General features: G+C 54.8%; 2 protein-coding genes across 2 annotated transcripts in view; one reads left to right on the plus strand and one right to left on the minus strand.

Annotated features, from left to right (window-relative positions):
- Positions 1–1,152: 1,152 nt before the first annotated feature.
- Positions 1,153–22,635, plus strand: part of NECAB3 (N-terminal EF-hand calcium binding protein 3) — a 30,284-nt gene continuing 8,801 nt past the window's right edge. Inside the window, exons 1-5 of the mRNA XM_021540454.4 lie at positions 1,153–1,852; positions 6,360–6,384; positions 7,182–7,290; positions 11,291–11,316; positions 12,308–12,405. Of these exons, the coding sequence (XP_021396129.3) occupies positions 1,760–1,852; positions 6,360–6,384; positions 7,182–7,290; positions 11,291–11,316; positions 12,308–12,405 (351 nt within the window). The 5' untranslated portion in view covers positions 1,153–1,759. The remainder of the gene's footprint in view (positions 1,853–6,359; positions 6,385–7,181; positions 7,291–11,290; positions 11,317–12,307; positions 12,406–22,635) is intronic.
- On the minus strand, positions 21,295–22,536 carry ACTL10 (actin like 10). Its single transcript, XM_031506540.3, has one exon. It carries the CDS (start codon positions 22,483–22,485, stop codon positions 21,415–21,417), a length of 1,071 nt encoding a protein of 356 aa, XP_031362400.3. The 5' UTR covers positions 22,486–22,536; the 3' UTR covers positions 21,295–21,414.

A 22,635-nucleotide genomic window follows, 5' to 3' on the forward strand; every position in this document is an offset into this window, starting at 1 on the left:
AGCCTGCCTGGGATTTTACAAAATCCAAGCAAAACTGGTTCATACCCCTTTCTCAGGAAGTGAAATCCTGGAATGCAGGCACAAGCCCTCAGGTGCCAGGCAAGGGGTGGGGACTCCTCCTCCTCCTCCTCCTCCTCCTCCTCCTCCTCCTCCTCCTTCTCCTCATGTCCCCCAGCCTGCAGGGGCAGGGGGGTTCACACCTCTGGAGGTACCAGGATGCTGGCATATTGCTCCGGAGGGAAGCATCTCAAAGCAAAGGCTGCCTGGCACTGAGGGCATGGTGGAGCTGGCACCACCAGGAACTCATTTGGAACCACCCTGGGTGTCAGGGGACCACTCCAGGGCACCAAAATCACAGTGAGACCACCTGTGGTCAAACTGGGGCCAACCCAAGGCCAAATGAGGAAAGCAGGACTTTCCCAGTGCCATCAGTGTCCATGTTGGGACCACCTGTGGTCAAACTGGGACCAACTGGGACAATCGGGGCTATCCCAAAGCCAACAGCGACTGCACTGGGACCACCTGTGGTCCAGCTGGGGCCACAGTGGGACAACCAGGGCTATGCTAGGACCAGCCATGAGCACACCATGACCACCCTTGGTGAAACTGGGGCAGCCCCAGGGCCAACTGGAGCAACCAGAGCTACCCTGGGGGTAAGAGCAACCACGCTGGGACCACCCATGGTCAAACTGGGACCACTCAGGGCCTCACTTAGGGCACCCAGGGCTATGGTGGGGCCAACAAAGACCACGCTGGGACCATCCATCACCAGACTAGAGCCACCCTAGGGCCAGCTGAGGCACCCAGTGCTACAGCGCGGCCAACAGTGACCGCACTGAGAGCACCTGTGGCCACACTGCGATCACTGGGGCAATCAGGGCTACTGTGGAGCCAACACTGAGACCTCTGGTCACACTGGGACACTCCGGGATGGCCACAGAACCGCGCGTGGGATCCCACTGGGATCTATCTGGTCCAACTGGGACCGCCCCAGCGGCGAGCGGGCAGCGGGACCCAGCGAGGCCCCGCCCCTCTCCGTTCCGCTAAGCACATTGGTGGTTCCTGCTGCCAATCACGCCCCATGGCCAATCGGATGGCGGCGGGGGCGGGCCCTCCGCGGAGCCAAAGTTGGCTGGGGCGGCGGAGGCGCTCGGCGGAGTCGGGATCGGCGGGGCGCGACCTGCGCACGGACCGGGCCGAGCCGGGCCGAGCCGGGCCGAACCGGGCCGAACCGGGCCGAGCAGAACCGAGCCGAGCCGAGCAGAACCGAGCCGAACCCAGCCGAACCCAGCAGAGCCGGGCCGAACCCAGCCGAGCGGAGCCGGGCCGAGCTGAGCCGAGCCGAACCGAACCCAACAGAGCCGAACCCAGCCGAGCCGAGCGAAGCAGAGCCGGGCCGGGCCGGGCCGAACCAAACCAAACGGAGCCGAGCTGAGCCGTGCCGAGCCGAACCACCCTGCCTAACCGGACCGAGCCCTGCCGAACCGAGGAGAACCGCACCGAATCCATCCCTAGAGCAGCGCACCGAACCCGTCCCTGCGGCACCGAGCCGATCCCCAAGGCACCGAACCGGACCCACCCGTACCGCACCGAGGCCGTTCCTTCCGCGCCCAGCCCATCTCTTCGGTACCGCACCGAGCCGTGCCCTGCGGCACCGCACCGCATCCCGGGGCACCGCACCGCGCCTAAGGCACTGCACCCTCCGGTACCGCACCGCTCTCCGCGCCCGGTGCCCGCAGCCCCCGCGCCCGGCGGGACCATGATGTCGTGTGCCGAGCTGCTGGCCGTGTGCCTGCTCTCAGCTGATCGCGGCCCCAAGCCCCACCGCCAGCCGCTGCCCATCTTCCACGACGTGAGTACCGCGGGGGGACCCCCGCAGCCCTGCCCAGCCCCGGGCCGCCCGCGGGGAGCCGCCGCACGGGTGGCGTCGGGGGGAGGCTCCTTCCCGGAGGAACCGGCCCGAGGGATGCGCCCGTGCCAGCCCGGAGCTGTGCGTGTCGTGATGGCTTCAATAATGATGTCGTGTCCTCCTGCTGAATGCTGGGCCTCTGGGTGGCTGGAAACGGCCCACGCCTCATCCAGAGCTGGCTGTCACGACTCCCGGAGCGGGAGCTGTGTGTGGCAGGAACGCTGTGGAAGGTTTTCACAGCTGGGATCCAGCAGAGCGTTGTCTGCGGCAGCCCCGGGTGCAGCCCCCGGGTGCAGCCCCTGTCCCTGCCCGCTCCCGGCGCTCCGGGGTTGTGCAGCAGGATGCTCCGTGCGGGTTGGGGGTTGCCTCGGCATCCTGGCGGCTGTGGGTGGCACGGGGGAGCTGGGAGTGCAGGTGGCGGCTGTCTTTGTGCTCAGAGATGCTGGCACAGCTCCTCCTGTCGCACCGCGTCCCCTCCAGGCCGAGCCGCGCCGCTGCTGTGACGGGGCCGGGGCTCGGGGGAGGCGGCTGCACGCCGGCCATCGCCCGGGCCAGCGGCACAGCCCGGGCCACAGCACCTCTGCAGCACCCCGCGGGGCTCGGCCCTCCTGCTCCTGCCCCAGTGTCCCCGGTGACAGAGCCCTGGCATTGCCGCGTGTCCGGCACCGCTGCGCTCCGAGCCAGCCTGTGCACCAAGGAGATGTGCGGGCAGAGTGCTGCCCCTGCCAGCCAGGGTTAAGGATGAGGGCTGGTGGTGCCGGGCACCTGCACAGCCAGGTCGGTGCCAGCCGTCACGTCCCAGCCGTCACGTCCCAGCTGTCACCTCCGTCTTGATCCGCCCCAGGTTGACCCCCGTGCCCCAGCCCATCCCAGAGAAGGGGAACAGCAGCTCTCGGGCAGCACTTTGGGAAGGTGAATGCCACGTCTGGTCCAGTCCAACACCCCCTGGCATCCCCAGGAAGGCGCTGGGAAGCGCGGCTCCCTCGGCCGTGGTGCCGCTCTCAGCTGCCAGCTGGGGGTCAGGGTCTGTCCCCTGCCCGGGGGGCTCGGGCTGCCAGGCTCTCCAGCCAGCATCATTAACCGCGCTAATTACTTGGCTGAGGGAAGGTGGGCAGGAGGGGGCGGGTGGTGACAGCTGTGTTCCAGCTCAGCTCCTCAGGGCACTCGTTGAGTCGCATATCCATCCCTCAGGGTGTCATTAAAGCAATTAAAATGGGAAATGTTAACAACGCTAGCAGCTGCTTTCCGGGTTTTGACGGCTTCTCTTCCTCTACCCTGTGACTCCTTGCTCCCACCTTTGCTCCAGAGCTCGGCAGGGTGAGTTTAATCTCCGCGCTTTCGGGTCTGGCCACTTGGCCAGGGTCCAGCTGCCCCCAGGCTGCTCGGGCTGAGCATCCCACGGCAGCAGCGCAGGAGCCCCGCCTGCCTCCCGGCAGCGCTGCCCACCGCAGATCCCGGTGGCCGCTGCTCCGCTGGGACCTGCCTGCACATCTCCTGCCTTTGGGAGAGGTGAGGAGGAGGAGGAGGAGGAGGAGGAGAAGGAGGAGGAGGAGAGCTTTGCCCGAGACGCTTCGCTGCAGGCGCGGCACGAACCGCAGTGCTGCCATGGCTCTGTGCAGCATCTCAAGCCTCGGGGAGATTTGTCCCTCAGGCTGGGCTTGCTCTGTCCCCTCCCGGGCCACGGGAGCTCAGGCAGGACGGTGCCTGGCCACATCCTGCCTTAGCCTGCCGCGGGTCGATGAGCATTGTCCCCAAGGCACTGTCCCCTCCTGTCCCTGCCTGCCTGTCCCGCAGCCGCGCCTGCCTCCAGACCTGCAGGCAGGGAGAAATCCTCTCATCTCCTTCCTTCCCGGGTACGTGTGGGGCTCATCCCATAAATGAATCCTCTCATCCCCTTCCTTCCCGGGTACATGTGGGGCTCATCCCATAAATAAATCCTCTAATCTTCCTTCCCGGGTACGTGTGGGGCTCATCCCATAAATAAATGCTGTTTTCCGGCCCGGTGAGGCTGCGGCTGCTTGGGCACAGGGCCGAGGGCTGAGGGAAGCATCCCGGGCTCCAGGCAGTGTCCCTGTGCCTCTGAGGCTGCCAGTCTGTCCTGAGGCAAGAGAGGGATGCTTGTAGGGCCCTCCAGCAGCCACGCAGACCTAATCCCGCTCCCAGCCTGGCTTGGCTGCCATGGCTGTGCCCAGGGAGGGGACAGCACTCGCCCTGTGGGGCTGGAGTGGCTCTGTGCTGGCTGAGCTGGGCTGGAGCTGCTCCTGGGCTCGGGCAGGGCCGGGCTGGCTGCAGCAGCCGGAGCCGAGCCCTGCCATGCCGGGGGCACTCAGGGCTCCTGCTGGTGCCACGGTCCCCTGGAGCTCCAGGAGCTGCCATGTGTGTGCTGGCTGGTGTAACTCGTGAGCCTTGTGAGCGAGGGAGAGACACCCACTTTGTGTGCTGAGGCTCCTGCTGAACTCAGGTATTGGAAATGCAGGCGAACCCAATGGGAAAAAATGACGATGTCTGGCTCAATTCAGAAGGCTGAATTATTTCTTTATTATACCTGTGCTAAATCATCAATATACTATATAAAAGGAGGATACTAAAACTACATTCTATTTTCTCTGACTCTAACCCTCCCACAACTCATGGGAGGACTCTCTGAGAGTCCAGCCCCAGGTGGATTGGATTTGGGATCAGGCTCAAACAATCCTCACCAGAATCCAATCAAGCACTCACCCCAGGTAAACAGCTCTCCAAACACATTCCACATAGGAAAAACAAGGAGCAGAAATAGAAATTGTTTTCTCTTTCATTTCTCTCTGTGCTCCTCTATGAAAAATCCTGAGAAGGAGAGAAATGTGCTTGCCACACTCAGGATGGGCTCGCCCCGGATTAGAGACTTTCTCAGCCCCAGGGGATCTCCCCTGAAATTGTGTTCTGCCTCTGAGCCTGCAGATAAACCCTGCTGAGCAAGGCCAGCCCGTGAGTGGGAAATGTTTGTCCTTGCTCCAAGTGCCTGGGTGACACTTGACTGGCTCTGGGATCATCTGGATCATCTGGGTGGCCTCTGTGACACCCGGAGCCATAGAGGTGTCATTCCATGAGCCATGGTCCCTCTGATGCCACAGAGCTCTGCAGGATGAAGCTTCTCCCTTGATGGACAGTCCATGGCAGGGTGCGACCCATTCCCTGCAGCCGTGAGACCCCCACAAGGAGCCCGTTAGCCTGGAGAAAGCTTTGCTTTAAAATCCAGAGGAATCGCCACTGTTTGGGAGCAGCAGGTTCCCCTCTCAGCTCCACATTGCATGCAGCAGGTGCTGTGTGATGCTCAGGGAGTGCCCACCCCCCTTTCCTGGCAGGAAATAAATACTGTTTATTATTACATTATAATTATAATACATATTATAGTTATAATTATAGCATTATAACATGTATAGTGCTGTTTATTATTATATTATAGCTATAATAATTAATTATAATATTATCATGCTGTTTAATATTATTTTATAAATGCTGTTTAGTAATAAATGCTGGCGGGGCAGTAGCCTGGCTGGCTGGAATCCCAGGGGATGGGGGGGCAAGAATAGAAAAGTTCTGTCTCCTTTCCCAGCCCTATTTTCTTTCCTAATCTTTCTTCAGACCTGCAGATTTCTTCATCAGCCAGGATGCTATACAGGACAGTTGCCACATAGAAAATTGTATGTCGTTGCCTCCATTAGGATGTGCTGGACAATACCTCAAACATTTTAATCTGGGAAAACATTGCCCGAAGTGATTCTTTTCCTCACTAGGGTCAGCCCCAGACCTTCCAATAATTCCTGAGGAAACAGATCCTGGCAGGGCTGAGCAGCCCCAGCTTTCTCCTGGGTGATGGGCAGAAGCCTCATGGTTGGGAGCCTGCATCGAGACCCTGAACTGGAGCAGCTCTCCAGCTGTGCTCTGTGGCAGAAGCAGCTGCAGATTAATGAATTAATCAATAATTAATTACAGTGAGTGTGCACACCGAGGTGTTGCGGGAAGGGCTGTGCTGAGGGGGGGTTACACAGCTCAGGGCAGGAGCTGCTCCTCGGTGCATGTGCTCGAGTGTTGGTGAAGCACAAAGTGCTTCCTTACAGACTGGGCTTGTTCCTAATGTTCTTTCGTTTAAATGGACTGAAAAATCAAAGAGTTGCCATCACAAGGATGTAGCAAAGTCTTTTCTGCTTCGCCTCTGTGTTCTCTAAAGCTGCTTGCTGTGAGTGCCAGGCTCTCTCGGCCAGGGGCTCTGTGCATTAGAGGCAGGAGATGGGTTTAGTCATTGGCAAAGGGGAATTTCCCGGAGCAGCCTGTGCAGTCCCAGCAGCTGGCGCTTCCCCCTGAGCTCCTGGAGGTGATTTTCCGTGGTGCTGGGTGCTGCCTGGCTCTCTCTTCAGCTGCCCTTCTGTCCCTGCTGCCACGCTGAGCCCTGCTGTGTTTTGTCTTGCAGATTTTCCGGCGAGCCGACAAGAACGGTGAGTGCTCTGTGCCTGCCTCTGGCTGAAGCAGCGTGCCTCATTCCCACGGCGAGGTTTGGCTGGAAGAGGGAGGGTGGGAAATGCTTTTCTGCTTCACCTGGCTCGCCGAGCCTGCCCAGGGACTGGGGAATGGGCTCCCCCAGTTCCCCATCCGTGCACCACGCAGAACACAGCCCCTTCCAAGCCCTTCTCCTGCCCAGGGGCTGGCTGGCTTCTGCTTGGTCCCTCACGGGATTGGTTCTGTCTCTGTGCTCAGCCCAGGGTTTTACAGGTGCTCCTGGCTGGGTGATCCTGTTTCTGGGTGCCCCTGGAGCCCCTGGCATTTGGGAGTTAGGCTCTGCTGCCCAGTTTTTAGTCCAGCACCCATAAAGCAAGAGGTTCAAAATCACAAGTGGTTTCCCTGAGCCCCACGCTCTCTTGGGCTCTTTTTCTTCATGGTAGCTTAGGAGATGCTTTTATTGCAGATCACAATGCAGCCCAGGAGCTGCAGTCCTCCACAGAGAGGAAGGAGAAAGCTCTTGAGTCCATGGAGAGCACTTTCTTTCCATGGAAACCTGATGCTGCCCTCAGTGTGCTGTTTATTCTTGGACAGTCTGCATGCCTTTCTGAGAACACCACAGTGGGGCCTCTAGGAAAGGGCTGCAATTCCACCTGCAGTTCCAGCAGCAGCACTCTGTGTTTTTGCTGGGCTGGTGGGCCACGCTCTCAGGGAGATTTGCGCTGTGATTCTCATGCAGAGCACGCCCAGCCGTCCCACAGACACATAATTATTCTCCCCTTTTCTTTGAATGCAGATGATGGGAAGCTGTCATTTGAGGAGTTCAAGAACTACTTTGCTGATGGCATCCTGAGCTCGGAGGAGCTGTGGGAGTTGTTCAGTGGCATTGACAGGCGTCACTCAGAGTGAGTAGCGTGGAGGAGACACGGGAGAAGCTAAAACTGCCTGCCTGGAGGTGGAGGACGTTGGGAGGAGGGTGTGATAAATAGTCAGGGTGAGACAAACCCACCTCATGCCACACGCAGGTGTTCAAAGCCCCCAGCAGCGAGCCCTGCGAGTGCTGAGAGCAGTCAGACATTTTGAGAGCACCATCCTGTATTCTGCAGCTCCAGAAAGCGAGCAGGCATTGAAAATGCTGTTCTTTTGCTCTGGAAAATATACTCCTGGAATAGCTGTGTGTCTGCAGGAGTGTGTGCTGGTGTGGGGACACAGCACAGGCTGGGCAGTCACAGACTTTGCCACTGCTGACTCAGGAGCTGCTTGTCACTTATGTAAGAGCTGCTTTCCACCCCAAGCGGGCCTGGTGCGTGTAACGGGGAATTTAGGGCAGTACAAAGTCACATAAAACTATATTCCCTGTCTGGAAGGGCTAAGTAATCTTTAGAAGTGAGGAATTTTAAAATACTTGTTAAAATACTTGTTCTTGAAATGAAAATAAGAAAGAAAGGTTGTAGGCCTAATGCTGAAATGCTTGTGAGGTATGGAGTCCAAAGCATTTGGCTAGATCTACCACCACCACTTCTCTGTACCTACACTTATGATGGATTTGATAATGGTAAAATATGCATAGCAGTTGTAGGTTGCTTTGTGTGACATTCATGTACTTGTAAAAAAACAAAGAAAGCCCCAAAGAGCAGGAGAAGGAATTGGGATTAGCTCGGATCTCCTTGTGAGTGGGCTCAGCTGGGATTCTCATCCCAGATTTTTGGGTATTTTTGGCCTCTCTGGGGTCTCTGTACCCAGCTGGTTGCTGTGGGTGAGGCTGTCCTGGCACTGGGAGGAACTGGGGTCTGTCCAAACACTGGGGTGCTGCTGGGGGACCAGGGGCTGCAGTTTCCTCCCAGTCTGGGTGGCAGGTGGATTTTACCTGTCCTTCTGTTCTGGACCTGTTGGGGAAATTCAGAAAATGCATCTTTCCATGAGGGTGTTCAGGAATTGGGTGCAGATTGCTCAGAGCCTTTGACCTGGAGGCACAGAGGATGGAAGTGCTGACCTGGTGCCCCTTGAAGTCCCTTGGTGGAAATAACCTCAAGCCTGTGAGTGTCTGGAAGAAGGAATTTGAGTGGATTCCTTCTCTCTTTACTCAGAGACTCTGCAGGATCTGCCAGCCCCTGATGATGGAGAGTGACTGAAACACTCCGTGTCACACAAAAAAGATTTGGAAACCAGATCTGTAATGGCAGTGGAGGTTCCCAACATGACAAATGATAAAAAAAAAAAAATCCCGTCTGCTTTTCTGCAGCTGATTGCTGTTTTCTTGCATAAATTCCAGGCACATTCTGACAAAATCCCAACAGCATAATGATGACAAGCTCCTCCATCATCAGTTCAGGCTTAATTACAGTTAATCAGTGGTTTGAGCACAGTCAAAATACAGCTATGGGAAATGTGGAGAGTCTCAGGATGAGTGCTTTGGAGGCAGAGGATGGCTCTTCTCTTGGAGTGGGAATGGCAGGGAGGAAAGCCTGCTGCCCCTGGCAGCCCTGCCAAATGGGTCAGGATTTGGTGTGCACGTTCTGCCCATGAGCTCCACTCGGTTTTTGGTGTGAACGAGTTCTGGCAGCATGGGAATGGCCCCAGCAGCCCTGGGGTTTGCCTGCTGTGCTCTGTCCTGCCCTGCCTGTGCCCTGGGGCTGCTCAGGCTGGGGGACATGGGAGAGGCTCCCGTGCAGGGCTGCTGATGGAGCAGGCTGCATCAGGGGGAAAAGGGAGCAGATCTTCTCCTGGACAGCTCCCAGAGGGATGGTTTCTGCCATGAGATGTTGTTGATTGGTTCAATGTTCAGTGGTTTAGTGATTGATTAGTTAACATTTGTTTTTAAGCAGCAAGCAGCCAAGATATAAAGAGTTATTAATAACCTTAGAAGCCACAGGGAGAGAGTTGATGGCAGCTCCTTGTCACACCTTGCTGGGAAGGGCAGTGAGCTGAGCTGGTGGCTCATTGTTCCTGCTGAAACCAGTCCCAGCCCCAGGTGCTCACTGGGAGCAATGCAATTGCCTGGATAACGTGTGCACCAGGTGTCCACATCCCCTCTGTGGTGGCTTTTACCCTTCTCTCAGGTGGGAGCCAGGGTTTCCCTGCCCTGCTCTGGCAGGCTGTGCTGTGCATGCTGCAGTGCCAGGGCTCTTGCAGCACTGCAGCAGCTCTGCAGGCTCCAGGCAGTTGCCAGAAATAAAGGTGAAAACTTCAGAAGGTGCAAAACCTTTTTGCAATGTACACTGGTGCCCCAAACTCCAGTGTCTGTGTCAGGCAGAGCTGCCAGAGATGGGATCAGCAAAGTTGGGCAGAGTGGAGCTGGCAGAGCAAGGGGCTTTGCAGGTTTATCTCTATTGAGTCCCGAGGGAAACACGATTTTTTAAATCCACTTTAAAAAGTGCCTGCAGTGCCAGGTCAGTGCGCAGAGCCCTGCCTAAATCAGCTGCTGCGTGTTTAAAATAGCTGAGCTGAATCCCAGCCTCACACTGCCCCTCTCTGCTGCCTCAGAGCTCCAGGTGCACTCCCAGAGCAGAGGGTCTGCACCTCTGCCCTGGCTCTGCCACCCCTCAGGTCAAAATATTCCCCTGCTCTGAACCTCTGCCTGCTGTTAAAGTGCTCTCCATGGAAGCCCAGAAGGAAGGGGGAGACAGAAACAGCCTTTGATGGCTCGGGAGCAGCTGTAGGAAGATTTTTGCCTTAATTATTTCACCTTAAATGGCATTTTGAGCACTTCACACACTGTTCTCTTATTTTATATGGGGGTGTTTTTGCCCTGTTTTTGCAGTGTCAGAGGGGGGACAGGGTGATGTGGCCATGGTTTCCCACACCCTGGGCAGCAGCACTGCAGCCTTCCTTGTGCTGAGAGCCTGGCAAGCTCCAGGTACCGCCACTTCCTCCATGTGTGACAGCACTTAAACACTTAAAAAACACTTGAAAAACTCTCTTTGGGACTCTCTTCCACTTTTCCAATCAGGATTAAAATTGGCTGTAATCATTTGGGGGATTTTGAGGCAGCAGAATGCCTTGAGCAGAGGCTGATTTGAATAAATGACATGCTGGGCTCTGTCCCTGCAGGCTCTGGCATTGAGAGCAGCTCTGCCTCCGTGGCTTGGGCCACCTGAGCAGATCCTACAGCACCATGCAGGCCCATCCCAAAACCTGGGGCTCTTTTTGAACATTCCCCCCTCCCTCTCCACCCCAGCAGCACCTTCAGCACCAGAGGAGGGATCTGCCAGAGCCCTGCAGGGATGCTGGGGGGGATTGTGCAGTGCTCTCTGTTAGTGACAAGGGTGAGGTTCTGAGCCTCTGCCTTCAGGATTTTGGAGCCAGATCCTTGCTGTCATGGCCTTCAGGGCAGGAACAACCCCTCTGTGAAGTCATCCAGCCCCTGGGATCCTGCAGACAGCCCCACAGCACCTGGGCTCTGAGGGAGGGAGGAGGAGGAGGAGCAGCTGGAGGGGCTCTGGCCATGGGGAGGAGCTGGGCTGAGCTCAGGGATGAACAAGGAGGGAGCCCTGGCTGGATGCTTCCCACCCTTGGGGGAAGAGGTTGGGTTGAAGAAGCAGCTCCAGGGCTCAGAAATGGGGCTGCCAACCCAGCTGGCCAGCCAAGGGTGTGGAGCATCTCCATCCCTACCCCACTCTGTTGGCACAGATGCTCTCCCTGCACGCTCTAGCTCCAGGAGATGTTGGTGGAGCAGATTTTCCTGCTCCTTCAGCCCCTGGGTGCTGCAGGGGCTGGGAATGGCTCCTGAGCTGCTGGCTCTGAATCTGTGCAGCTCCTTATTTTTCACATGTATTTTCATGTGAAAATACATGAACATGAAAACCCACCAGGATGCAAGACAAGCCCCCAAACCCCTGCTCACCACCACTGTTTTCCCCACACCAGCTCCACTATCTAACAGGAGCTTTTTTGTGTTTTTTGCAGTAACGTGGACACGGAGAAGTTGTGTGGTAAGTCAGGGATCTCCTCCCAGGGTGTGTGTGGTGGGGCTTGTGTGTGTCTGACCTGGGCAGGACTGGGTGGCATCGAAGGTCCCTGTGGCTGGATCCCAGCACAGAGGTGCTTTTCCCAAGGGGATAGATGTCTTAAAGACAGGTATCTGCTGAGGAAGGCAGGAGCCTCCTCTGAAATGGAAAAAGCAAATCCCCTCCCTCTGAATTATTATAATTTTGAAAGTAAGGGGCTCTCAGGCAAAGATATGGGAATAGGAATAACAGTTCTTTATTAGGGAAGAAAATAAAAATAAAATAAACAATGCAGTAATACAAAACAGCACTGGCAGAGTGAGAGCAGCCCTGTCCCCTGTGGGTCAGGGAGGTGGCTCAGCCCCATCCCAGGGGGGCTCAGCCCTCCTGCAGTGCCAGCTGTGCTTCTGCTGGAGCAGGATCCTGCACAAGGGGGGAGTTTTCCTCTGGAGCTCCAGGGCTGGGGGAGATGGGCCTGGGCTCCTCTGGGAATGCAGGGGGAAGAAAGCTGCTCCTCTGGGAATGCAGGGGGAAGAAAGCTGCTCCTCTGGGAATGCAGGGGGCAAAGGCTGCTGTGGGGTTCCAAAGGCAGATTGGATCCAGGTAGGAATGCTTGGCTCCTCCCCTGGGCGCAGCATCTCCCCATGGATGCTGGAATTTTCTCAGCCATGCAGGGACACTCAGTGGCCATGGAGAGCAGAGATCTCCTGCAGGGAGGATTGGCTGTGGGAGAGATGAAGAAAAAACTGCCCAGGGAGCAGCAGAGACCTGCCCCAGCTCTGGCAGATGGCAAATAGAACACACAGCCCCAGACCACATCTCACCACCCAGAACAATAGGGAAAGACTTTTCATTTCAGTCCAAGTGGGAGAATGACTCTGGAAAGGGAGGGGGATCCCCCCTTGCAGCTCTGGCTGTGTGTGGGAGCAGGGGAGGCAGAGATGGAAGCTGACCATGGGGTTCTGTCCTGCTGCAGATTATTTCTCGGCGTACCTCGGGGAATACAGGAATGTGCTCTCCGCCCTGGAAACCCTCAACGCTGCGGTGCTGGCAGCCATGGACAAAACCAAGCTGGTAAGGATGGAACCAGGGTGTGAAATTGGAGCTGTGGTGAGCTCAGCTGCTTCTTATTGTGGAATTTGGGGGTTAGAGGCAGCAAACCCCTCAGATGAAGGGGTGTCTGTGTGTGTTTGGGCTGCCTGCACGTGCAGGCACAGCCTGGAGGAGAGGAAGGGCAGCAGCCTGCTACCAGTGCGTGGGGTTTGCTGCTGCCTTTCCCAAAAGCATCTTCTGAGAAAGCTGCTCAGGCCAGTACAGTCACTCGGTCCACACTCTCACCACAGCTAGGTCAGCAAAAACAGACAGAAAGGGTCTCTGTGTAAACTTCCAGTGAGGTTTATTGTAGAATCACACTGAAGGAATCCAGGGACAAAGAGAGGACAGTGAGTGTCCTCGGTTAAGTATGGGGTCAGGAACCAATGATTTGGGGACAGAGGGACAGTACAGAGGGCAGTGACCTGTGAGAAAGGGCAGATTAACACAGCTGCAGGACACCGTGGGAGAATCCCCTTTTGACTCACCCTTAGGACATTCTCAAAGCCTGTGGTGAATTCTTCCAGGGCAACATCCTAGAAGTTCCCTTAATAATTTCAAAGGTGTTCACAGGGAAGGGTAAACCCAAAGCTTTCATGCTGTTGAGACCTTATCTGTGCTCTGGGGACATCATCCCCCCTTGCAGGGCTCTGGCAGTGTGATGGAACCCCCAGGCCTGGTTCAGGGGCTCTGTGTGGTGGAAAAGTCTCTCCTCCAACTCGAGCTTCCAAAGAAAACTCAGCAGTCTCTGTTGTTTGGTCTCATGGTTGTTTATTGCAAGTTATCTAAAAGATTTTCTCCTCTGGCTGCTGTGGTTTGCTCACAGCTCAGGCAGAGGCACACACACACCCTGACATCCTCTCTGACCCCGACTGCTTCTTCTCTCACCGCCAGGGCTGCTGCTGTCTTTTATATGGGACATTACGTGTTACATGGTTACAGTTTTTCCCAATGCCTATTACCTATATTAAATGGTGCTTTTCTATCTTTTATATGGTACATTACGTGTTACATGGTTACAGTTTCTCCCCAATGCCTATTACCTATATTAAATGGTGCTTTTCTACTCTAAACCAATCTGTGAGTGCCAACATCACCAAGAACATGGAGGGAAGGAAGAAGAGAGAGGGAGGACAGGACAGGCCCAAATCCATCTTAAACCCTCTGACCCCCATGTACAAAACAGAAACCCCCCTGTACAGGACTCAAAAATTCTTCCCTCTATTTTGTGACTGCTTCTACTCTAATATCTAAACTTTTGCGACTTCTTGTTCTTCCTGTAAAGTTGGTAAATCGTTCCATGGCTCAAACCCAAAATCACAGCTGTTTCCAGCTGCCTGCCAGGGTCTCAAATGCTTCTGACCTGGAACCAGAACCTCCAAAAGTGTCTGAGGGATATTTTGAGTTCCCACAGCAGTGCCCGTTCCAGCAGCATCCTGCCCACAGAGGCTTTCTGGGAGCATCACTGAGGGCCCGTGTCCAGTTCTGGGCCAGAACGAAGAGTTGCCCACCCAGCAGCATGGCTCAAAACGTGCCCTGCAGGGCTGATGGTGCTCTGGACGGGGCCCAGCCCGGGCTGTGCTCGCAGCACCGAGTGGGGCAGGGGCAGCCCTGCAATTCCTGCTCTCCCAGCCTGGTACAGGCTTTATTCTCCCAGCCTGGTGCAGGCTTCACTCCTGAGCCAGTGCTCACCCTCTCCCTGCAGCCTGTGCTGATGGAAGCACTTTGGAGGCTGCTAATTAGGGCAAGCTCCGAGCCCTGGCTATGCTGGGCAGTGCCAGGGTGAGCAGGGTGGGGAGCACAGCGCTGGCAGGGCCCTGCCCAGGGACCAGCAGCTCCTTCTGAGCTGTGTCAGAGGGTTCAGCTGTGTGCTTGGGCTGCTGCTGAGCCAGGGGAACTCCCTGTGAAGCAGGTGAGGGGCATCATCCGTGTGAGTCAGACAGAGAAGAGAAGGGGGCCAGCCCCACGCTCACCACAGTGGTGTTTGTGCCTCTGTAGTGCCAGTCCCTCTCTGGGTTTTCCTCTGGCCAGAGCCAGCCTCAGCAGCGTCTCCCTGTATGTGTGGAAATTTCATGCCAGGAGAGGGAATCTCCTGAAAATGCATTTTCACATTGGTTCAGGTCCCTGGCCCCACTCACAGTTATTAAATACAAGTCCAGAGGCAGAGGAGGAATCCTCTTCAGAGAGCTGTGCTTTTTCCAGTTCCTTTCTGTTCTGGTTTTTTTTGGGTAATGGATGTGTACAGCCATGTATTTCTGCAAAGAGCAGCACAGTCTCTCTGCTCCACATATTGCTGTGAGGCATTCACTCCCTCCAGAGCTTCTGTGGTGCTCCCTGGAAAAGAGAAGCAGGTTTTTCCTGTTGAAGCAAATTTTGATGGATTCATTTCTCCACCTGTTTGGATCTGCCTGTAGCCAGGGTAGTGCAGTGTTCCCAGCACTGCTCTCAGCCAGGAGGGACCTGTGCTGATCAGGGCTCTGATCCCAGCCCCGATGTGCCCCAGTGCAGGTATTGATCCTGATCAGGTGCTGTGATCCCAGCCCTGATGTGCCCCTGATGTGCTTCCAAAATTGAATAATAGGATTATGAGTGTGTAGTTTAAATAGAAGTGTGTAATATCATGTAGTAGAAAACTTATAGTTTAAAGTTTTAGAATAATATATATAAAGAATAATAGAATAAAATTATATATTAATATAATATAATATAATATAATATAATATAATATAATATAATATAATATAATATAATATAATATAATATAATATAATATAATATAATATAATATAATATCAATCATATCATATAATCTATAAAATATATAATAATATCTGTGTTATAATATATAATTAATAATATATAATAGAATTCAGAATAATATACATAAAACAAGATAGATGTTTTAGGGCAGAATCTACTCCTTTTTCTTCATCTTCTTCTTCATGAGTTTGAGTAGTATTGTGTAATTGGATAAAAAAACCCACATTACAAGCCACAAGTATTTAGTTATTAAGTTAAAAGTAAAAATAATTTGTCATTTCTTAATTGAACAGTTTATCCTTATCCTTGGAGAGAGAGATATACAGCTCTAGTTTTAGTTTATTGAAATAAAATACTATAGAACTCACAATGTGTGAAACTCTAATATAGCTAGGAACTAATAGACACCTAGGTCCAAACAAGAAATACCATCTCAAGCATTCAATCCCAACCTTAACAAAAAAAGGAGCAAAGACTCCTGAGTGGAAGAGCCCTGCTGAAGGACCTGCAGGTCCTGTCCTTGCCAGGCTGTGCTTGGGAGGACTTGGGCTGGCTCTGGGCAGGCAGCGAGGCCCAGGCTGGCAGGAGGGACGAGAAGGAGGAGAAGGAGAAGAAGGAAGGAGGACATCTCTGCTTTGAGCTGTCCCAGCACAGCATCTCTTGCTCAGGGCATGGTCCAGCTCCAGCAGCTCCTCCCTGCTGCAGCCAAAGGGCTGCTCAGCCCTGCATCCCCCAGGGACACAGCTGGAAATGTGAAAAGGTGTCAGAATCTGAGGTATTGATGATCCCGAGATTGTAGAAAGTCTCTGTCTGTCAGCCCCGCTGCCAAAGCAGAAGCCATAATTGGTCTGTGCTGGTTTCCAGGTTGTTTATTCTGTTTATCTCTCACATGTTCTGCTGCCCTGCCCAGCTCTGTCCTGCAGGGCAGCGTGTGGGGCTCTGCCCTCAGTGGGATGTGACAAACATTAAATACCAGAAACTCCCTGGGCTGGATTTACAATAACGGGCCAATATCTGTCACCTACGTTGGACAGTGTGTCCCCAGCCTGAACCAACAGAAAAATGCCAACACCACAGTGAAATATGGAGGGTGTGAAGAAGGAGAAAAAGGACAAGGCACACCCAATTTCCTCCATCTTGTCCCCTTTGGACCCCTAATCTAGAAACCTAAAATTTTACTTCTGCACCCGTGCCACACTTAATTATTACTCATATCAAACACTCAGAGCTGGTAATTCATGCTGTAAGATTGAAAACTCTTTTCCATGGGCAGAGATCACAGCCAGTGTCTCTGGGGGCTCTGTACAGGGGGGTTCCTGACCCCTGCCAGGGTCCCAGACCTGCCAGGGCAGCCAGAGGGAAGCTCTGGACTCCCACAAAAAGGAGCAGCACAACACACAGAGAGCTGGGGCAGCTCCGTGGGGACTGCTCAGCGTGCCACTGAGCTACCCAGGAGGGGAATAAGACATGAAGGTTCCATGGGGGTGTTTGGGAGCTGTGGTTTGAGGCAGTGCTGCCAAAAGCCTTCTTGGGATGGAATATTCCCAGCTCTGTGCGTGTCCCTGCAGGCCAGGATACCTGGCATGGGTGGCTGGGCTGTGTCCCAGCTGTCTCCTGCCTGCCAGGCTCCTCCATCTCCTTGGCAGGAGAAACCCTGGGATAGAGTGTGGGAGGTGCAAGCTGGGTTTGTCCTGGGTGCCTGCAGTCACTGCAGAGTCAGATTGGGCCCTTTCCTGACCCAGAGCTGGGGCAACTGAGAGGTGGCTTAAAAACTTTTATTTAATTTTCAGTCTCATGAGAAGGGTGAGACAATACAGATGTTATCATTCACATCATCACAATCAGAAACCAACTATTTACTAATTACAAAACATTAGAAGCATTTATTGGCCTATCAGCTTTAGCTACACCCTTTTTAAAAATTTATTTTATACTTACACTATACTTTATACTTATATATATATATATACACTTATCTACTTTATACTATACTTTATAGTTATAAAAACTTATTTTATACTTACACTATACTTTATACTTATATATATACTTATCTACTTTATACTATACTTTACAGTTATAAAAACTTATTTCATACTTACACTATATACTTATATATATATATACTTATCTACTTTATATTATACTTTATACCTAAAGTGCACTTTTACTTTTTAAATCTTATTTTTAGTTTCATTTCTCTTTCAGCAATATCTATCTTATTCTATAATATTTCTAAGTTAACATTTCTTATCTCAATGTTTGCACACAAATATGTGAGCCTTCTGTCAGATTTTAAGAATTTTCTATAAATTCCTTTCCCACGCTGCAGGAAGCTCTGTGTGTGTGTGTGTGTGTGAGCAGCAATCCTGCTCCTGGTTGTTTTTATGGCTCTGCAGGCCAGCAGGAGGAAACCAAACCATTAGGGGTTCCCTTGCCTCCATCCTTTCTCACTGGGCTGCTGGGAACATGCTGAAGAAAATATGCCCTGTCAAGAAGAGAGGGTTTTCCCTCCACATTCTGTCATTCCCACTTATTTGTAAAATATAACTTGATAGCTGTGCTGCGGTGGGCTAATTACACCTTATTTTGTGGCTGAACTTCATGTTTGTGATGTAATTGTGTAAAGGTAGGAGGTGAAAGTGGAAATAGCTCAGAAAACAGCCTGATGTTTCTCACAGGAGGTCTGTATGCTGAAATCTTTCCATTCTCCAGTGTGCAAACACTGCAAACCCCCACAGAAATACTTCTCCAAGCCAGGCAGCCTCATTGATCCTTTGACAGGAATTATGTGGCCACCCATTCCATTCTGTCCTGAGCTTAACTATCATCATAAGAAATCAATAAAACCCCTCAAAAGCAGAATTACAGCAGCTCTTGGCAACTTGGTGATTTTCAGCCGAGTAAACAGAGCTGAGTTACCAGTGCACAACCAAAATTCCTTGTCTTGAGCTTGCTGAGTGATTTCCTTTGCCATGAGCAGAAAATGCTGCGCTTAGTGAGTTTATTGAACCTCTGCTCACAGAGGGTTTGACCTCTGTGCAGCATCTGAGGAGAGGATTTTGGTTTTTTGCCCCAAAATGAGGAGTGTGATGGGGGCTGGATTTTAGGTTCTTTCTCTCCCCTGGCATGAAATTTTCCAAATTGCTGCTGGAAGGTGAAGCAGCATTTGGAGCTGTCCTGAGGGATGGGTATTTCCATCCTGTCTCCAGCACTTTCCCCTGGGCGTGCTGTGTTTGAGGAGGCAGGAGGCAGCTGGCACTGCTGAATCCCCTCCTGGCACAGCGTGCCCTGGGCTGGCACTGGGGTTTTGGGGGCTCTCACCCCACACTGGTGCCTGTGTGTTTGGGGTGTGGGGACTGCCCTGGCTGAATGTGGTGTTGGTGAGAGCAGCTCTGCTCCTGCCACAAACCTCCATCTATGGGGGGCGTGGGGCTTAGGGCATTCAGGGTGGAAGCTGAGAGGATGGGGCGTGCTGGGAGGCAGGGTTGGTGCTTTTCCTAGAACCTGGCCCTGGGAAGGTGCCAGATGATGCCCTTTTCTGACCCAGAGATGGGGCAACTGAGAGGTGCTTTAAAAACTTGTATTCTATTTTTAAAAGTACAATAACAATATTCTACTCTAACAATAAAATTTTGTACTGAGTTTCAGTACCAAAAAAAAAAATAAATAATCCATAATTAAATGTTGCTCCCCATCATCCTATATACAGACACACAAGTTTGTAGTACAATTGTACTGCCCAAGTACCCCCGAAAAATGAAATTACTAACCTAAGTAAATTCCCACAGGAAGGGGAGTGATGTGCTTGGGGAGAAGCCTCCAAGCCCCAGGCCAGGGGAAGTGTTTGTGTGCCCAGGCTGTGGCAGGGCTGGAGGACACCTCAGAGATGGGAGCACCTCATTTGGCTGCTTGCTGGGGGAAGGGCCCTCGGTGGTGCCAGAGGCGTGACAGGGCTTGGATTTGGATTTTGGGCAGTGAAACTGATGCCTTGTGCAGGCTGCCCTAGAACAGGGACTGGACAGAGTGAAAGAATAAAGCAGGGATTTACTAGGAGGCCTCCATGGATCCACCTTGGGCAGCACCAGAGCCCAGCCAGGGCTGCACCCAAGATGAACCAAAATGGTCCCAAAATGCACGAGCGCTCCTGGGGCTCTCCCTGGGATCAGTTCTGCTCCATTGGCACCTTGGAGTTCATTGTCCCATTCCAGCTTCAGCCCAGGCAGTCCCATCCTGTTTGTTTTTCTCTCTCCAACCCACGGTGTTTGTGATCTTGGGGCTGAGATTTGGATCATTTGTCCTTGGTGCCCAGCTGGAGCAGGAATTGTTTTGTCTCCCTGCTCTGTGCAGAGAGCTCACCATCCCATAGCAGGAGCCTCAGAAGTACACACTGAAGCAGCACAGAGTCTGAAAAATAGAAAAGCTAAACCCTGAGGCATCAAAGCAGACTGTGCAAGGCTATGTGGTGGGAGAATAATGTTCCTGCTGTGCCCCCCTGGGGACTCACTCCCCCCAGGTGTGTCCTGGGAGGTTGGAGTGTCTCCTGTTCCCTTCAAGCAGGGAAGGAGTCCAGGCTGGCAGGAGCTGGGCAGGCACAGAGAGGCAGTGCTGGCAGGGATTTCAGTGCCTGCACACCCTGGCATGAGGAGGGGAAGGGTGGGCAGGGATCCCCAGCCCTGAGTTCTCCTTTTCTGGGGCTGTGAGCAAGGAAGGCTCTGTGGGAACACGTGGGATGCTTGGCTGGGAGAGGCTGGAGGTGTAGAGCTGGAACTCAGTTTGCTGTGGCTGCATCTTGTCAGTGTTGCTGCCACCCTCTTCTCGAGACAGGAAAATGAGATTCATTTTCCAGCAGGGATGAAACCCCCATCCCCCTGGCCCCTGGTGCTAGGAGGGGAGGCTGTGACCATCCTTTGCTGACTCCAGAGCTTTGGGGATGAGCATCCATCCTCTCCACTCTCTCCATTTCCCTTCCCTTCCCATTCAGCCACAGCTGTGCCCAGTCAGACACAGCTCCTGGACTGGCACAGAGCAACCAGAAAACCATGAGGGGCTCAGGACCCCCACACTGCTCCCTTTCTTTCACACCAGCAGTGGAAGGGTTACAATGAAATCCTTCTGTGCAGAGCTTCTGGAATTCCAGCTTCTCAGTGTGCTGGAGAGAAACGCAGCAGGAATTGGAAATATTTGACCCCAGTAATGGGGTGGCATTGCTGGACATTATTTTGGACATGGTGTATGGAGCCTGGGGGGGTGAGGGCAGCTCTGGATGCTGCAGCCTTGGGGTCACACGAGGACACCACAGGGAAGGCAGGGATGCTGCTCCAGCCTTGTCTTGTTGAGGAAGGGGTGGACCTCTCCTGGTGGATGCTCCTAGGGAGCAACCAGCCCTCCTGCATCATGTGGAGGCTCCTTCCTCGCCCTCCCACTGCTGCTCCTGTCTCTGTCAGAGCTCACGGTGACATCCTGTGGTTTCTGTGTCCCTTGAGGAGCTGGCACGGGGCTGGCCATGGGGACAGGAGTGTGCTGTGACAGCTGGGCTGTGCTCCCCAGCTGCTGCCTTCACAACCTCTGATCCCTTTCTAATCATCTGCCGGGCTGAGGCCGTTCAGCCAGGCAGCAGCAAAGCCAGCTGAGGAAATGCCTCTCGGGGAGCTGAATCGGCTCCCTGAGGCACCAAACGACCTTAAGAGCTAAATTAAAGGAGTGAAAGCAGTTCCCTGGCTTTCAGCTCATCTTCCTCAGCCAGTGCTGACCTGTTCCAGTGCCAGGATGAAGAATCACCTCCTGCAGTAAGTGGCTGCAGTGCAGGTGCTGTGTGGACCTTCCCCTGCTCAGCTCCTTCCTCCTGCACTTATGGCTTCCCTTGGGGGTCCTGCAGCGCTGACACCTGGAGAAGGTCCCTTCTTCATCCTGGCAGCTGCATTTCCAGTTGGGAAAGGCAGCCTGGAGCATTGAGATTGCCTGAATGCACCCAAACCAGACAGTCAGCATGGCCTGCATCCCCAGCATGAGCCCCAGCTGTTTTTGAGCCCCACGGGACACACCCTTATTAGATAGGAAATAACCTGGAGTGTCAGTGAAAAGCCCTTTGGTTCTTTTAGGGCACTTTAATTGACTTTGCACCCCTGCAGCAGCGCAGGAGCCGCTCGGGCAGCGCTGCTGCAGCCGCCTCGTCGCAGGGCAGCGTTCCAATCACTCCAGCAGTGACACAGTGGCATGGCTGCCACCTCTCTACTGGAATTTCGCGTGCACGTACTCGGCCCCGTGCTCCTGGTAGTCGCCCTTTGTCATCCAGGTGTGCTGGAAGGACGTGAGCGAGGCTGCCATGGAGCCCCCAGCCCAGGCTGCCGTGCCCCTGCCGGGGTTCGCCAGCACCTCGATGTGGAGGCCCGCTCCTTGGAAGAGGAGGTTCAGCTCCAGGCACATCCTCTCGGGGAAGCCGGGGAACAAGGAGGAGCCTCCCGAGAGCACGATGTTGCCCAGCACGGGCCTCCTGGCGTGCCGGGGCACGGCCCGCAGGCTGTGCCCGGCCAGCTGGTGCAGCCCGGGGCCGCTGTGCTGCAGCAGCTCCGGCCGGAACAGCGGCTCCGGGCAGCAGAAGCGCTCCTTGCCCAGCGTGATCCAACGCCCGTCGGGGGTCTGGAAGCTGGCCGGGTGATGGGAGCCCTCGTCCCGCAGCTGTGCCTCGTAGTCCAAGGACACGTAGCAGCATCGCTCCTTGAGCTGGCTGAGCGCGCTCTCGGTCAGCGCCTGCAGCGCCGCGGGCTCGGCGGGGCTCTGCAGCAGCAGCCGCCGCAGGTGCCCGGACAGGTGGTCCCCGGCCAGCCCCAGGCGGCGGGTGCCCTGCCGCAGCGTCCGGCCCCCGCAGACGGGCGTGACATGGCACACGGCCGCCCCGGCCTCCACGGCCAGCCCGGTGACCCGGCCGTGGGCGCAGAGCGACAGCAGCCCGCTGTTGGCCACGTGCAGGGCGGGCACCCCGAGGCTCTCGAACAGCACCTCGGCCGCCTTCGCCCTGCCCGCGGCGGGGCACGACGGGGACTCGGCCAGGAGCACCGGGTGCTCCTCTGGGGACACTCCGAGGCAGCAGCGCAGGAGGTGGCTCCACAGGCTCCTCACGGCGTCCCAGTCCGCCACCAGGCCGTGCTGCAGCGGCGCCGCGGCCCGGCGGGGCGCGCTCCCCGCGGCGGGGCCGGCCCGCCCCGGCGCCGCCCTCAGCTCGCACTGCGGCCGCGGCTGGCCCGCGAAGCCGCCCCGCGTGCAGCGGCTGCCGCTGTCGATCACCACCGCGGGCCGCAGCATGGCTGGAGCTCCAGGGCTGCCGGGCCCTGCGGTGGGACGAGAGCGGGCTGTGAGGGCAAAGCGGGCCCAGGCGGCTGCTCTGCAAGGGGGCTGGCTCAGCCCCTCTGCTGTCTGCGCTGGGCACGTCCCTGCTGGCTCCTCGCTCCCCGT

The sequence above is a fragment of the Lonchura striata genome, chromosome 20, assembly GCF_050655825.1.
Source record: "Lonchura striata isolate lonStrDom1 chromosome 20, ASM5065582v1, whole genome shotgun sequence".
Taxonomy (NCBI): Eukaryota; Metazoa; Chordata; class Aves; order Passeriformes; family Estrildidae; genus Lonchura; species Lonchura striata.